The 17,557-nt window shown below is 37.2% G+C and overlaps 1 protein-coding gene across 3 annotated transcripts in view; it reads left to right on the top strand.

Annotated features, from left to right (window-relative positions):
• The window catches only part of PTPRK (protein tyrosine phosphatase receptor type K), a 425,704-nt gene that overhangs the window by 168,186 nt on the left and 239,961 nt on the right, over nucleotides 1–17,557 (top strand). For all 3 annotated transcript variants that reach the window (XM_049652961.1, XM_049652962.1, XM_049652963.1), the window contains one exon: nucleotides 2,288–2,462. In XM_049652961.1, the coding sequence (XP_049508918.1) occupies nucleotides 2,288–2,462 (175 nt within the window). The remainder of the gene's footprint in view (nucleotides 1–2,287; nucleotides 2,463–17,557) is intronic.

The following is a 17,557-nucleotide window of genomic DNA, read 5'->3' as shown; positions in this document are numbered from 1 at the left end:
AGATAATTCAGAGGGCAGAGTGGCCACAGGAATTGGCTGGCCTTGCATAAGAACTGAGAAGTATAAATGGCAGAGAAGAAGGTGGTGGAAGGTTGAGGGCAGTACTGGAGGGTAAGTTAGAGGAAGAAGACTGAGAGTGTATGCAGGTAGAATGAGTGTTAAGCACCTTCCAGTTGGAAAGATCATATCAAGTGATGTGATAGTTGAAAAAGGCAGCCTGAGATTTGCATATGTAATGGATATTTTTTTACATGGTTTGTAGGGAAAGAGAATTTAGACTTGATTTTACGGATTTATATCTTAGGGCTTCTGAATATAAGCTGCATTTTCTCTTCCTTATTATCCAGGGGGATGGTCAGAGATCTTGGTGCAAAAATCATGGAGTAGGTGGGTCTCTCTCTCTCTCTCACCAAAAAAAAAAAAAAAACAAAACAAAAAACAAAAAACAAAACAAAACAAAAAAACATACTGAAGTATTATAATGATCCCTTTACTATTTACTCCTTTAAAAAAATACAAAGTATTTTAATTATGAAAATTATAGAAAACAGTAAGATGGCCACTAATGTATCCACCACTGAATTTAAAAGAAATTGACATTTTGCATTTTCATTTCATATAATTAATTTTTGTTAAGGATTTTTTTTTTGAGATTTAAACATGTATATATGTACCTTGAATCAGTGGAATCAGGGAGCTGGTTGTGAATGCCAATTGCTAATTTTTCAGTAATTTTAGGAGCCAAGTGACATTATATTGGTAATTTGAAAGTGACCATAGTGGGAGTGTTTACACTACAGAAATTGAGACACAGTACAAATCAACACTTTATATTTTTGGTTAAGAACTAGCTATTCAGCATTTTACCAGGATACTGCTGGTCTGAGTTTGCAGAGTTAAACTTCTATATTGTATTTTATTGGATGGATATGAAAATTTGGATCTTTCCCATGTTGAAGTATTCCCATATTGAAACAATTCTGAGTTCAACATTCTTATCATATGCAAAAAGATTCCGATGTAGAAATGCAGATGGGGAATTGCTGGGTGCCAAGGTATATACATCCTCAAATTTACTGGATAGTAACATATTATCCTATAAAATGACTGTAGCATTTATATTTCCACTAGTAATTTTAAGGGCTTTATTTCCTGTATCCAGTAGTATGAAATGATGTTTTATTAGTATGAAAGGATACCAGGGATACTTAGCATTTGACCAACAACACATGAAGTTAAGGATCATGACCCTTTCTCTTAGTTACGGCTTTTCTTTGTCCTTTGTGTTATCTTTGACATATAGATATTTTAAAATTTGGGTTGAGGATCTCTTTTCATGGTTATTAGACATACATTTTCTCTTTTTATAGCCTGTCCATGTCTTGATGGGGTTGTTTGTCTTTTTTCTTATTGAATTGTGGAAGATCTTTACATAACCTGGCTATTTATCTTTTGATGGATTATTTCCACGACAAATATCTTATCACAGTTTGTGGTGTGCTTTTTTCCCCCACTTTATTTATGATGTCTTTCAACATATAGAAGTTATAAATTTTATTATAGTTGAATTTTTCAACCATTTCCTTTATAGTTTACACTTACTGGTCTTGTGTGAGACACCCTGATATCGTAAATATGCTTTTCAGTATTTCATTTTGAAAGTTGACAGATATGCTATTAGCGTTTAGGTTCTTTTGATTACTTCTCTTAAACGGTATAAATGGGCTGTCATTAATGCCAAAGAGATAAAGTTTGCAAAGAGTACAGATTTTGGTTTGACTCTAAATTATTCTTCAGTATTTTTATTGTCATTCTGTGGTCGATTATACGCTACACTTTTAGCATACTAAGATGCATTGGTCGTGGTCTTGATTTTCTCATGGAGACAAACCTATTATAGCACATGCAATGGAGTGTAAGGGCTAAAAGAAGCTCCCATTGAGCTCCTCCAGAAAAGGAGAGCAGTGAATTATATGCCGTGGGGCTATTAACTGTTCTGTTCATTCATACACTCTGAGCTAATAACAATTTTATGGAAAAGAGTTATAATCTATAATGTCAGTGCTATACTCTTAAAGGATGCCAATATTTATTTCCATGTTTGTTTTTGTTTTGTTTTGTTTTGTTTGGGATTGGATTACAATGGTAAAAATTCGTTGGGGCTACATAGACCTTTTCCTCCTAATTTAGGAACAAGAATAACTTATCACATATGCTGGTTGCTAAGATGTTTTAGATTTATGGAAATGTTAAGAAACTGTTGTTAAAGCTTGGTTTCTGCTTGCAGAGACGAAATGGAGAAGATATACCAGTAGCCCAGACCAAGAACATCAATCACAGAAGATTTGCTGCTTCCTTTAGATTGCAGGAAGTGACCAAAACTGACCAGGATTTGTATCGCTGTGTAACTCAGTCAGAACGAGGCTCCGGTGTGTCCAATTTTGCTCAACTTATCGTAAGAGGTAAAGTTGCTTGTATTTCATGAAACAGCTTGTCTTTGTTAGAACAAAGGCAACCTTGTAGGTATTTTGATTGATTTTTAAACCTGGTGCTCCTTGTCTCAAGTCACCAAAAAGTTATAACATATAAAAATTCTGCTAATGTCTTAAGGGAAAATAAGACTGTTGTGTATTTGTTGCACACGGTTTTAAGCAGTGTTTTCTGTAGAAAGGGATCTGTTTTTAAAAGCTCTCATAGGGCTAGCCATATAAAACACTTATTCCCTATTGTCACCATCTAGTTTGCATTTTAATTTTAGACTTGCTTTCCCTGCTTAAAATAGTTGCACAGATACTACTTTTGCTCTTCCACAGAGCATTGTGGCCATGAGGTCTAGGTTGAGTTCCTATCTCCATGTGGACCTGTAAATTTTAACAGTATCAAAACCCAGTGGTAGATGTTCACCAATTCTGCTCCCCTAGAGAATCTTAGGAAGTTAGACTTCCTAAGAGGTCCTCCTTAATATCCTTGAATACTAAAGTTACTAGAGGAATTGTAAGGAATATGACGTGTCAGTACGTACCTGTGGTGAATACTGGAGAAACGATACAGTGCAAAATGTGTATTAAGTTTGTTCAAAATTTATTGGGTCCCTGATATATTCCATACATTGTTCCAGGTTGTGCAGATAAAATTGTAAATAAAATACAAAATCCCTGACCCTGTGGAGTTCAACACTGAGGTATGTTAGGTATACTCTATAGGAAAATACTGGAGATATAGTATCAAGTTATGGTATGTGTTTTGAAGAAAAACAAACACTCAAAATGATGGAGATGAATATTTTAGCGAGGGTGATCTGGAAGACCTCTTTAATAGGTGGCAGTTGAGCTGAACCCTTAAAAATGGGTAATCTATTTTCCTATGTGAAAATGCTGATGAAATGCAGCTCTGTTGAATAGACTCCAGCATCAATCAATAATGACACAAATGTAAATAGTTATAAACCACCTAAGTCTCCTTAAGAAGTTTAGGAGATCCTAACAAGAAAGTCTAACCTTGACTGAGATTTGTCCAAGGCATCAAGCAAGGTCTTTGTGAGCGAGTCTTCTTTGATGGGATCTAAAGGTTGAGAAAAGTTGTCCAGGTGAGGGATGTGGACGTGGGGGCAGGGACAAGAGAAAGCAGTGCCAACAGAAGTGCCAGGCAGAGAACAAGGCACATGTCAAGGCCCAGAGGCTGGAGCAGAACATGAGATATATCCATATTCAAGTTAATCTATGTTCAATCCTTGACATCGAATGTCTTTACCTACTTTATTTCAAGATTTACTTGATTTTAATACTTTAACCTTTAATACTTGAGAGAGAAGAAAATTGAAACTCAGACTATTTGATAACTGCCCAGAGCCACAAAAATCTAATAATTGACTAAACCAAAATTTAACCCTGCATTTCTTGACTCCTGATGCTGGGCTCATTCTTTTCCACTACAGCTTTATCTTATAATGTTACTAGCCCTTCATAATGCTTTTGTCTTGAGACATCTTACAGCTCATTAAAAAAGTTTACCTTTGTAGATTCGATACGTCTTATTTTATTTTATTTTTTTTTTAATTTTTTTTTAACATTTATTTATTTTTGACACAGAGCGTGAACGGGGGAGGGTCAGAGAGAGGGGGAGACACAGAATCGGAAGCAGGCTCCAGGCTCTGAGCTGTCAGCACAGAGCCCGACGCGGGGCTCGAACCCACAGACCGTGAGATCATCACCTGAGCCGAAGTCAGCTGCTTAACCGACTGAGCCACCCAGGCGCCCCGATACGACTTATTTTAAATAAAACTTCTCTCGTGTCTCCAGAGTCAGCTGATAGGCTGTGCTTCAGTTCATGAAGTCACAGCCCCAGCTAACTGAATAATAAGGAAATACGATAATGTTTCAGTGTTCAGTGCTCAGGCAGTGTTCAGGCGGACAGTTTTTATGCTCGTAGATGCTTGTGTGCTCCTCTCCGTTGAGCCTGCTGCAACATCTTTGTCACCTGAGCCTACTCTGGCAAGCCTGAAGGTGTCCTAGGGTAGCCTCCAGAGTGGTTAGCATGCTATGACTACAGGAAGGTGGGCGTGCCCTGGAGTCATGCTCACTGTGACTGCATGGTAGCCTGTGTGCATTGGATACAGCCACTGAAGGAGCTGGTGGCTTTTAATAGTGCAGTTAGTGTCCTTCTGAATACCTTCGAGTTATTTGTGTATGTGTGGTGTTGTGTGTATTTTTATATAAGCATATATCATTTTGTGAAGAAGTGGTCTTATGGTGTATGCAACAGTTTATAGAAGGCAGAGTTGAAGCTTTTATCCAGGTGCTCCCTTTTGGAGCTAGATTTCCTTTTTTTCATAGAGCTGTTTTATGTCTGTGTATTTTAGAAGAGATTTGTTTTGGCATTACTGGATCTCTCTTGTTTATCTGAATCAAAGAGTAGATTTTATCATTTTATCAAAGCTGGGTTTTCTTTACCTGGCGACAAATGTATTATGGCTGTCCTAGGAGCGTTACTTGTGGAATAAGTATTTCGATATGATTCATAAAAGGAGGATCCTTGGACTTCATAGAAAACTTTGGCTGTTTTTTTTTTTCTCTTTTAAAGAAAGTTCTGCCATTTAATCTATAATTTTGTTTTAGACTTTACATGGGACCTGTTGGATTAAAATACTTTGAATTTTGCTATCCCGAGTCTGCTAACATTTTAGAAACATTTTGATAGTTTTAGCAGTTTTATTTTCTTTTCAACCTATTTTCAGTTGTCACGTATCTAATACTTACAAGTGATACTTTGCTTGCTGTTTTATTTGAAAACTAATGTATAGCAATAAGTTTTCTTGTTTGTGCAGATAGCCACCGAATAAATATTGTTAACCAAAACACCCACCCTTTGGGGTCAGCTGTCCTGGTGTTAAAACAGTGCTGAGAATTAACTATGGTGACAGGTCCTGTCTCTCAATGGCAGTTTTAAAACTGACATCCTGTTACTTCGATACAAAAGATGGTAATTTTAAAGGAAATTTTGGGGGCAGTGATATGAATCGTCTTTAATAAGACCTGGCATAGTATTGCCTGTTGTCAAAAATGACCCAAGGGTAAGAGTTTATTAGTGCATTTTCTCCTAAACTGAAAGTGACAGGGCATGCTTAAGGCTCTTTTGCTAGGTACAAATGAAAATTTCACTGCAAAATTCTGGCGTTGAAGAGTATTGATCTCTGTTTTCCCACAGCCAGAAGAAGAAAGAAAAGAAAAGTAAAGAAAAAAAGTATGCTGGAGCAGAATTTACTTTGTCATGACTTTAGCATTGCTTCCAGATCATTTTGAGTAATGATGATGTCTTTAGCTTGTGGAAGCCAGTCTTTATTGACAAAAAGTTTTTACAGAAATGAGATAAAGAGCAGATGTTTTTGCTCAATGTTTCTACAAAATTGAAGTGTAAAAAATGTGAACTACAGGTTGAAATGGTGTTTACGAGCTTCAAACTAAAAACACTGACTTTGTAGCCTAAGTTATGTTACAGATTTTCATCCTTTACCTCATTTACCATCTTCTTTCTTCCCCACCTCTCTAAATCAGGGGTCCATTTACATTTCTAAGCAACTGACCCACAAGAAACTTCTGTAAAATTCTGTCTGCTACAACTGATGCTCGATTTCTATTCCTATTTGTTACCCTTTTCTTGTGTTTTTATCTGTGAAACTCATTACCTTTTAAGTTATTTAATGTGAAAAATACAAGGTTTTTGTTTGTCTCTGTTGTTGGTTTGAGTTTTAAAGTTTAGTGCCAACTATCAGCCATCATCAAAATGCTCTGGACTTAATTCACTTAATAATTTTATCTATTCCTACTGAATACTGGTGACCTCTAGCTGTAGCGTAAGTAGGGTGGGTGTCGGAATCCAATCTTACTCAGTGAGGTGGACCTGTCAAACAGATTTTGGTGTTTAAAATGATAGGGATCTGGATTGTTGTTGATGCTTCCCTTTGTAAGACAATACAAGCTAGCTTAAAAATAATGATAGTTACTGACTTTTGTACCTGGAGGGTATGGATGTAGGTTTCAGGATTGGTTCATTTAGTCATGAAAGATCAAAGTTCTTTCCAGTCCTTCCCTCTGCAATCCATAGTTTTGTGTTCTATCCTAAACTAGGGTCTCTCCTCGGGGCCGCAGGATACCAGTACAGCTACACACTTCTTTGATCTCCTCCACTTGGGGATAGAGAGGTTACTACCTCCCATAAGTGTCCAAAGTTGTATGGTTGCGTGTGGAGAGAAAACTGGAATGTCCAGTAGAGAACATTTGTACACGGGCTTCCAGAGTACAAGCAGTTCAGAGAGAGAGTTATTAAGTCTATGCAGGTAAGATAGGAACTGAGGAAATATGTACAAAGGATGTGCAACTTAATTTTCAAGGACATACAGTTTGGAATTTTGTCATGTGGAAGAAAGCTGTTCTCATAATATGTGGGACAAGTATGGAGTGGGATCATAGCTTATTTGGTGAATGCCAAGCTGTTAATGGAATCACTTGCTTGGTGCCAGTTACTCATCACACAGGTGAAGAAGGAAAGAAGTCCAATCTAATTGCATGTCCATTTGGACTTTCCTTTTTCTCTTTTCTTTAATAAGTTTATTTTTGGGGCGGCTGGGTGGCTCAGTCGGTTACGCGCCGACTTCGGCTCAGGTCACGATCTCGCGGTCCGTGAGTTCGAGCCCCGCGTCGGGCTCTGTGCTGACAGCTCAGAGCCTGGAGCCTGCTTCCGATTCTGTGTCTCCCTCTCTCTGACCCTCCCCCGTTCATGCTCTGTCCCTCTCTGTCTCAAAAATAAATAAACGTTAAAAAAAAAAAAAGTTTATTTTTGTAAGTATTTTTTAAAATGTTTATTTTTGAGAGAGAGAGTGTGCGCACATGCGCGTACAAGCAATGGAGGGGCAGAGAGAGGGGGGACACAGAATGCAAAGCAGGCTCCAGGCTTTGAGCTGGCAGCTCAGAGCAGGACATGGGGGCTGGAATCCGGGAAACGTGAGATCGTGACCTGAGCCGAAGTACAATGCTCTACTGACTAAGCCACCCAGGTGCCCTTCCATTTGGACTTTTCTTTCAAGTTCTGTTCTTACTGAAATCATTTGTAGTTTTTGTTCCATCAGAGCCCATCTAGTTTATCTTTGTTTGCTACAGCATCTACCACACTATTTTTGTGAAGATGATCGATACTTCTCTAACAAGTAATAAATACAATTATTTAGTCAAAGTCACAGGGGTGGGACTGACCCTAAACTAGAAGACAAAGGGGATGGATGAGGAGACATGTGCCGCCTCCCCTACACTTGGTGTGGAGATCTCTGGTATCCACCAAAGGATGATAGCACCTGTTTTTTTGTAGTGTCTAAATCTGTCTCTCTTCTTCTATGAACTAGTAAGGATGACTTTAAGTTTAGCATGAATTTCTTTCACTTAAACCTAAGTTTCACTTGACCAGTATGTTGTATTCTAGTCTTTTTTGTATAGAATATTAAAAATCAGGTCTGAATATTTCATTTTAATATTTGAAGCAAGGACATTTGGGAAGTGGAAAACATGACATACTCATACTTTTGTTCGTTGGTAGTTAAAGGAATTTCTGGCTTGAGTCCTTCATCATGCTGCTTAATACCCCACACTATTGATCTTTAACTAGTTTTGATAGCACAACTGTCAGACTTAATGCATTCATAAAAAGATCCTTTTTCTTTATGGTGACTTGAAGATCTCTTTTCTTCGCTTCTGTTGTGAAAACTAGTCACCTTGACAGGAAATTTGGAGTTATCCCGGAGAATTCAGTTTAAACGTCTATATTTTATGAAATCTGAACTATAATGAAAGTCTAAGAGCACATGAATTAACAACATACTGCCCCTATACAGTTAGGAAAGCACATACAGTCAGTCAGGGGGTACCAAAATGTCTCAAATTCGGAGTAGGCTCCAAATGTTGCGTGCTTAAAAATGTTACTTTGCTACCCTTGAGTATGATAAAAGAAACATTTGGAGTCTCCTCTCATTCATTGTAACTACTTGTAATTCAGGTGATTCAGTATACAAGACGTCTGGTACATTTTTAAATTCTAAATGAGCAAAAGGATACTAGATGTCCTCATTTTAGACAGTATGTTAGTACAGAAACTCTGTTCCATCCATTTTTGTACACCATTATTTCAAATACCTTTTCCTGTTAATTTCCTCCTCCCCCGGGTTTTCTTAGGCTACTTGATGAAAATGGCAGAGTGCAGCACTGCTTTTCCCCATGCGGTTATTTTCATGTTATTTGTTTTGTTTGTTTTAAAAATAAAAATGCAATCAGAGTTCTTTCCCAGAGGATTTTTGAGTGTATTTTCATAGGTGATTCATGGACAGAGCTCTACATAATGTTTAGCAGCTGAGGTGCTGGTCACTGACTTTTCTAGTGAATCTCTGGGGAGTTTGCTTTTGTTGGAGCTACTTCTTAAGAATTTGAGAAGGATCAAAGAGGAAGTAGAGTAATTTGCATGCCGAATAATTCTCTCTGTGAACTCTAGGGAATTTGATTTCAGAGCACTGTTCCTAGGCCTGTACTTTCCTTGAGAATTTGTGATAAATGTAATTTGGGTCCATTTCTTCCAGAGGACTTCTATTAACTTCAGGAACTAACAGTGTCTTTGTAATTTATATTCCCCTCCCTGCTGACTATTTTTCTTTCCCTTACCCCAAACTAAGAAGGAAGCAATGAAGTCAGTTTGCAACTTCATTGGAAAATCAGCCAGCAGCCTTCATTGAGCATTTACAATGGTTAAGTAATAAGCACCAAGAAATTGGGAAGAAACAGCAGACATGGTCCAGCTCTCTAAAAGCAATTTATAAGTTAATTAATCTTACAGGAAAACGTAGAAGTATTGAATATGTTGGCACAGATTTTTGACTTTGATTTTGGTCACATCTCTAATTCTGTAGGAAAAAGTAAGATCCTCTAACAAAAAGAAAATACCATATCTAAGGAGCTATTCCATTCAAACCCTCTGTTAAGCACTATTTTGGTAAATAATGTTGTACTGTGAGAGTCTTATAGAATGTTAACTAAACAGAAGTTCTATAGGTGACAGATTGAAATCGATTAATGAGGCAGAGAGCTAATTCATAGTATTTTTAGCAGTACAGTGAGTAAAGATGGCAATGTAAGGGTTGTGGAGGTATGTGGGACATTACTTCAGGAGTTATAATTCTCGAGTCCTTTCTCCTCTCCGACCACTTCATCTTCTAGAGAGTCCGTAGTAGTTGGCTTCCATTGCCAGCGTACGACTGACATGTGAGTTTTGGTTGGCTTTTACAGTTAACATAAACTGTTTACCGCTGAGATGTTCGCATCCTTTTAAAAGCTAGCAAAAACACATTCTGCTTATGAGTAAAATGTCATCAGGGACTGAGTTACTAATAATGCAAACTAAGAAATACACAGAAAACAGAAAACATTCACAAAATGTTAGGTAGTAGTCAAATATTTAGTAAATCGGTCAAAACCAACTTGTTTAACAAAGTTTATCATATACTGAAGAAAGCACTTTTCTTTCATCTGGGTGAATATAAATCATGTTATTTCCTTTTCTAAGGAACATTTAGTCTAGAAAGAATTAAAAGCAATCATCAAGCCAACACAAATAAGAACAGGTAAACATTTATATTTTGCTAGCCCTCAGCATGGATTGTGTTTACTTCATAGTTATCAGTTTTTATAAAATAGAAAAAGTTGTACCATTTAGGCGTTAAAAGTGAGGGCTGGGGAATAAGAATTGAACAGAGACTAAATGATTGTGGCAGAATGCAGGCAGCTTTTCTTGACTTGTAAATCCACAACAGCTTCTCTTTATACAGCTTTGTCTTAGTTTCGATGTTTGCTTTTGGAAAAATCGTGGCTTACAGATGTGTTCTCATCTCTTACCGGGTAAACGACAAGGCTACTTCTAAATTTAGGATATACTTTGGAAGTTAACTTTGTTTTGCTGTCATTTTCTGCTTTCTGAGCCTTAAACTAAGAAAATATTTTGTTGTCTTTCTGTAGTACTGCACAATTTGGAATCAGATTTAGTGGTTATGGCACAGAATCTGTCATTGTGTTAAAACAAACAAACAACAACTGAATAGTTACCTGTTCCCTTGTTAGGAAGAAACTTTACCCACATGGTTATTTACATCTTCCTAATTTCCATTGGCATTTTCTTTCATCTTCAAATACATATGGAGGAAACCATTGCTACTCTCATGTTACCTGTTACCCCTCCAACAGCTTCCCTTTCACATTAAGGGGGGGGAAAGAAATCACAGCTCTTTCCTGGGACAAAAGGCCTTAAATGAAATAACCCCTGGGCATCAATCAAAATTCATTTCCTATCACTTACCTCCTTCCTCAATCCACCACAGACATATTGACTCCTCCAAACTTACTCCTACCTCAGGGCCTTTGCTTTTGTTGTTCCCTCCACCTGCACTTCTTTTCTCAAATACATGCATTCTTTCATATTCTTATTTTATGTTATTTCATATCCTCATTTCTTATTCATTCTGATTTCTTTTCAGTTTTTTTTTTTTTTTGGAATACCTGAAGGCCAAATGATAGTTATTTTCTAGAACAAGAGAATGATTAATTTCTTCTCCAAAATTATTTAACTGTACAATTTCAAAAGGTCTTTTATTAGCATGTGCAGAACAAATATTTGCACAAGACAATAGCCTCAAATAGGTTTGCGGCGTTGAGATACACTAAACAGAAATGTGTATATTAATTGGCTATTTCCTTTATTTGTCTGAATTTTATTACATATCCTCTGGGTGCTCAGTACTTTGTTTACCTTCACTGCCATCACTTCCACTGAGTCACCTGCTTTTATAAAAGGCCTCCTCAGTGCTCTCCCTACATCAGCACCTGCCTCTTCCAAGTCAGTATTCCCACAGCAGTCAGACTGCTCAGACTACACAAAGTCAGTCAGACTGTGCTCCCCAGGTTCTGATGGGTTTTTGTTCATGAAGAAGGAAAAAATGGGTGTAAGTGAGAGATTTATTTTAAAAGGCAGTTTTCACATATATTATTGCATCTCATCATAGTGTCCAAGCCCACCTTCACCTGGTTCTGCCCTCTTCAGTCCTTCATGAGACTCTCCTTGCTCACCAACATTGGCTTGGTTTCATTTGCTTTAATACAGCATGCTGTCTTCCACCTTAGGGCCTCAGCTTTTTCTGCCTGTAGCATTTCTTTATGAGTCTTCAAAATATAAATGTGTTCCTAACATCTGCCTCCATCACTGGACTGACAAAGTCAAGGACTATCCTCTTTGCTCATTCATTACTGTGTCTCTATAGACAGCACCTTGGCCAATACCCAGCAGACATAATCAAATAATTGTTGCCGAAGAAACACAAAGAACGTGGGTTGTGGAACGCCTTATGAAAGGCATGGACTTAATCTGTAGAGCAGAGGAGGACAGCCTCAGTACTGCTGTTGGTGGGCAGTGAATGTACTGGGGAGATGAAGTTTCATCATACCACTGATGGAGGGCAGGCTCTTGATAGCTGAAGGTAAGGAAAAGGAATCCCAAGCAGAAGGTGTGGGGAAATACATGGTCTTGTGAAAAGTATTAAATATTGACTATGGCATAGTATTTTCCAGGGGAAAAGTCTGAGATGAACCAAAAGTGCACTTTGAGCCCTAATTGTGGAGGAATTTGAATCCAGACTAAGAAATAGAAATATGTTTTGTAATCTGATTTGATTTGGGGACTTTGGGGAGTTTTGAAGTAGGTTACACGTGTTCATAATTGTTTCAGAAAACCAGGATGGGGGGTGATTTGGAGAATGGTGACTTTGCATGGAGTTAGTTTAGGGGGGCTCTAACATTCATAAAAGCTTGAGATGGTGAGGTGTCCTCAAGGGAGTATTTGTTGGAAAGAACAAGTCAAGGCTAAGGGATGATGACAGGGGAAGGAGCAGTGAGCTTGGCATACGAGGTGAAGTATATGGTACTATATACAGAAATCAGAAGTCTTGTAGAAAAGCTTATTGAATAGCATGGATCATAATTTCAGTTGTAAGCTTTTGCTTGTGTTACTAAGAGAGACAGTTTTAAAATCTATAGGCATGCGGGGAAAAGTTTTGACTAATTCTAGGATGTTGAATAAGGATTCATCACAAGACAAATTAAACAATAAGTACTCAGTGCATAGAAACACTTTTGTATTTCGTAACTTCCCATTTCATAGACTTTAGCCAATATTATCGTAATGTTTCATGTTGTTAAACTTAGGATAAAAGCAGATGTATTCAATTAAATGGAAAATTTAGAAAGAACCCTGTTTATAGATGTCTTTTTTTCTTTCTTCCTGACATTATCCACATATAAAAACACATGGAAAACATATCATGTGTGAATATTCTTTTCCCTGCTAGTTCAGTGTGGGTTTCTGATTGGATTTGAGGCTAAGTGAAATGCTTTTTTCCTGTTGCATGTAAAAACTATACTTCATAGAAATAAGGCAAGCTCTCTAAAGACTTTCTCTGCTCTTCAGTATTTGATTGCCCCTGATTATAATGCTCCTAGACACACCTTTTTCTTACATCAGTTTTTTACAACGTTGGAAGGAGGGGGATTTTCTAAGACTTTTGTCCAGCAGCATTTCTCAATCCTGAAAGAATGCCATTCACTGCAGCAGGTGGCTTAAAAATATTTACTTAAGGGTAGATAAGAGTTCTCATCTGCGGTAATCTTCCTATCTTAAAACCCCCACCAGGTTTGGCATTTCTCTGTATTGTGCAGGATTGTTTGAAAGTAGTTACCACGACCAGACTGGTGGATGCATGGTAATGATGAAAAGCAGGGTGTTTGAGATTCAACGTAGATGGCAGAAATGCAAGATGTCAGAGAAGCCATATATTAAAGAGAATTTGAATTGGAAACCGAATCCCAATCTGCCACTGGGAACATTTTGATCATTTTGATTTATTAAACATTTATAATAGCATTCAGATGGAGCGGAATTAAAACCCTTTAGTTTGGGATAGTTTATTGTATGCCAACCACTATGTAACGGGTATCATTTTTGAAGGTTCTCTTAGCAGTTGGTGAAGAAGGGGGGAAAGGGGGGTAAGTGAGAGATTTATTTTAAAAGGCAGTTTTCGCGAGTATTATTGTATCTAACTTTGAATCCTTCTCTTTTGTTTGTATTGTGTTTAGGATAAACACATGTTTTGCAGTTTTGACATACTAAGTACCTTAAAGTTCTTGTTTTTACTTCAGACATATTTGAAACTGATTAATAAATTTTAGGCTGAAATATTGCCTTGGTATACATGTTGTAACTATCTTTTCTTTTCAGTGGGTATACCCTTTGTATGCAGAGGCATCTATGTCTGTTATTATCTGAGTTTGTATTTCTGAGTTTTATGGATAAATATTAACAAATATTAATCAAACTAAAATTGTAATGCAAGGCTGAAGCCTAACTTACAGAACAAAACATTTCCCCCCAACTACTAGAATTCTGTAACTCGGGTCTTTTAAAAATGGTCTTTCGGCATCAGCAAGCATGAGTAGTGTTTTCTGAACAGTGGCTCCATAATGAAGAGAAATCAATTACTATTAGAGAAGCACTGTAGGTTAAAGGTGTTACAAGTTCACACTTGGTTTTGCAGGCGGCAGAGGGTACTTAGTTGTGAATCAGGAATGATACAAAAGATGGATGAGACAGAGTTCAAGGAGCAGTAATGTGAAGGTCCAGGACTCTCGTTTCCTGCTGTCTCTGCAGTAATGATGGATGGTTTGGTGGCGAGTAATAATACCAGATGATGAAAGATGTGCACCTAGCGTCTTGAGGTACTGCATACTGGCTACCTGTTGGAGTTCTGGGGCATAATGATTCCTGATTTGCAACCAAACGGGTTTGCCACATTTAGCAACCGAGATTTTTGGCAGCTGCGAAGGAAGCAAGTGGCGTATCAAACACTCCTGCACATTGTAAATTTAATTACCTCATATTTATGCATAGTAGTTGTTGGCGGGATCTTGTAAGCTATGCTAATATGGTAGGTAATTTGTTACCTCCAGAAATCACTTTCCATGTGTCTTCTGATCATGATCATGAAACATGATAAATGATCCAGCCCATGAGGTATAAATGAAAATGAAATGGGTAATTGGATTCAATGTCTAAATTGTGGCTGGAATAGTCACAACAATTATAATTGAATTTATCTCATAAAAATGTGTCTGGTAATATTTTAGTGACCTTTCACCGTCCTGAGCCTAAGGTGTTAAATGAAATTACTCTTAAGATGATTGTAAAATGTTTACAACAATTATTTTTTTTTTAAATATCCAACACTGTAAAATTTCTCTTTACTTGCTTCAGTTTTTAAAGTTATCTTGTTTATCCACAATGGGTTGAGGCAATTGATACTGATAATCTTCTTTTGATACTGAAAACATAAAATTTCGTTGCTACCCATGATTGAATATAATGGAAGTTGTTTTTATGAATATCTTTTATTATTAGCAGCACATGTCTTCCTGCTGGGTGATGGAAGTGTATCCTATTGCTGTATGTGTATGTTTTCTTTGATTCTTATAAGGAAATGTATCTGAAATACCAAAATAAAATAGTTTGTTTTAAATATCATCAGTTTTACCCTTTCCCTCTTGCTTCTCTTCAATTCACTTTGAATAACAAAAATTATTTTATTATAAACATAAGAGTATTCTTAATTTATTCATTGATTTGATTAACATTTTTCTGCAGTTATGATAGGTTAATCCTTATATTTGTTGCTAATAACAATGAGTAAGACACATAATCATTGGGATCTTATAATTTTCATATATAGCTATGGGAATATCTACTCTTGAGGTTATAACATTCTATAATGTCTTCTTCGTACGTGATGCTAATTCCTTCCTCTCCTCCACTTTCTTTCCATGAGAGAGCTAAGAAAACTTCTGTTTTCTTAGAAGAAAAACTTCTTCCTTCGATTTCCAACTAAAAAGGAACTCTTCCACATCAGTTAATAGCAAGATGGAAACTGAAAAGTTATCTGAAGGGGTGGGGGTGGGGTGGTTCAGTTGGTAAAGCGGCTGACTCTTGATCTCAGCTCAGATCTCCATCTCAGCATTGTTGAGTTCTAGCCCCGCATTACACTCCACACTAAGTTATCTAGAAATACGGCTTTTCTTTTAAATGAAATGTGTCAATAAGCAAGTCATGTCCCTAGAGACCTGGTTTTCCACTCAAATTTTATGCTTAAAATTTTTGCACTTTCCATGTACATTAGTGATGAAGGTAGCTGAGCACCAACTCATAAGCTAATTTTGGTAACTGACTGATGTAACATGACATGATGAACACGATTAAGACATTCCTTTCTAGTAAATATAAATTAAATAAAACAATATAAATGTTCAGTATAAGTTGTAGTAAAAAAGCACCCATTATAATACATTTGCAGCATGCTAGGTGCTATTATAGAAGGTTAACATACATTATTTCTCTAGTTTCATGGCAACTCTTAATATCCCCATTTTACCCCCAGGAAGCCTGAGGCTGGGAGGTAGAGTTGCTCAGACCATGTGACTCTAAGGGGCTGGCCTCACATCTTAACCCAAGCCTGACTCTAGAGCTCACAACTCTTCTTTCACCACACCAAGGTAACATTATGCAGTACATAAACTAACTGCATCTACATAGTGGTATTTAGAAAAATACTACTTGAAGCAAGATTTAGATAAACATCAATAAGAAACAGATTTGTGAGGTTTCACAATGTTTCAGTCATTCCAACTACTTTGTAACTGTGATCATTCAATTGTCATTTTAGAAACAATGCATTTACTTGCTTTGGCTGTTGTTTTTAACTCCATCTTGTCCTGGAAAGTAATGGTATAGCTATAACCTACCATTTTATTTTTATTTATTTATTTAACCTACAATTTTATAGCCATGGTTTTCAATAGAGGAGCAGAAGATGCATATAACCCTCTTTAAATCAAATGCAGGGTCTTTACAAATCTGTGATTCCCTCACATTCCTTTCCCAGATTCTGTTGTACTAACAGAAACATACACGTGCAAGCAAACCTATGTGCTCTCTCAACCTAGATTCCAGCAAGCCCGGTGAGGTTTTGTTAGAATCTAGGCAGAAGCCAGTACATGTGTGGTTTTGAAAAGTAAAGAAACTATTGTGATATTCCTCCCACATTTTTCTTCTCCTCTTTCCTGAGCATTTTTAGATTTTATACCAAGAATTATGAATTGCTTCTGTAGCTCTACAAAAGCTTTGGGAATATGTTACATGCCTTTAATAATATCATATGGTTGTTTTGATTTCAAAGCATCTCTGTAGAAGAAAAATACCAATCAGAATTCAATAGCCTACCCTCTCTCTGGTGTCACAGTGTTTGGTAATCAAAAAAGGTCCATCAGCACTTATTGTTAATTTCACATGAATGTTAACAACTTCAGACCATCTCCTGGACCATGCTTGCCAAGCTGGGCTTTTCTGTGGTCCAGCCATGGAAATGAAAATCTCAGACTCCCTAGCTTCTTTTTATTTTTTTCTCTTTCTTTACAGATTACCTCCATTATCTTATTATTTTCAGCTTAGTTGTAATAAGATTAGAAAAGTCTTTTTTTCCTTTTTTTTTAATTTTAGAGAGAGAGTGCGTGGTGTGTGAGCAGGGGAGAGGGACAGATGGAGGTGGGGGGTGGGGGGGGGAGAGAGAGAGAGAGAGAGAGAGAGAGAGAGAGAGAAACCCAAGCAGGCTCCATGCTCAGCATAGGAACTTGATTTAGGCCTCAATCTTAGGACCGGGAGATCATGACTGCAGCTGAAATCAAGAGTCAGACGCACAACTGACAGAGCCACCCAGGCGCCCCTAGAAAACTTAATGTATGCTATGGAGGAAGTTTTCTCCTCCACTTACTCTATTTTTATATTCAAGGTAGGGATGGGCTTGGACTCTTTATGTTGAAAATCAAATCATGGGTCAAGTTCCCTTCTTTTTCAAACAACTCACTTGCAGAGTAGCTCCATTTCTGTG

This window comes from Panthera uncia (genome assembly GCF_023721935.1).
Source record: "Panthera uncia isolate 11264 chromosome B2 unlocalized genomic scaffold, Puncia_PCG_1.0 HiC_scaffold_24, whole genome shotgun sequence".
Taxonomy (NCBI): domain Eukaryota; kingdom Metazoa; phylum Chordata; class Mammalia; order Carnivora; family Felidae; genus Panthera; species Panthera uncia.
Note: the sequence above shows the minus strand (reverse complement) of the source record. Positions and strands in the feature narration are given on the sequence as shown.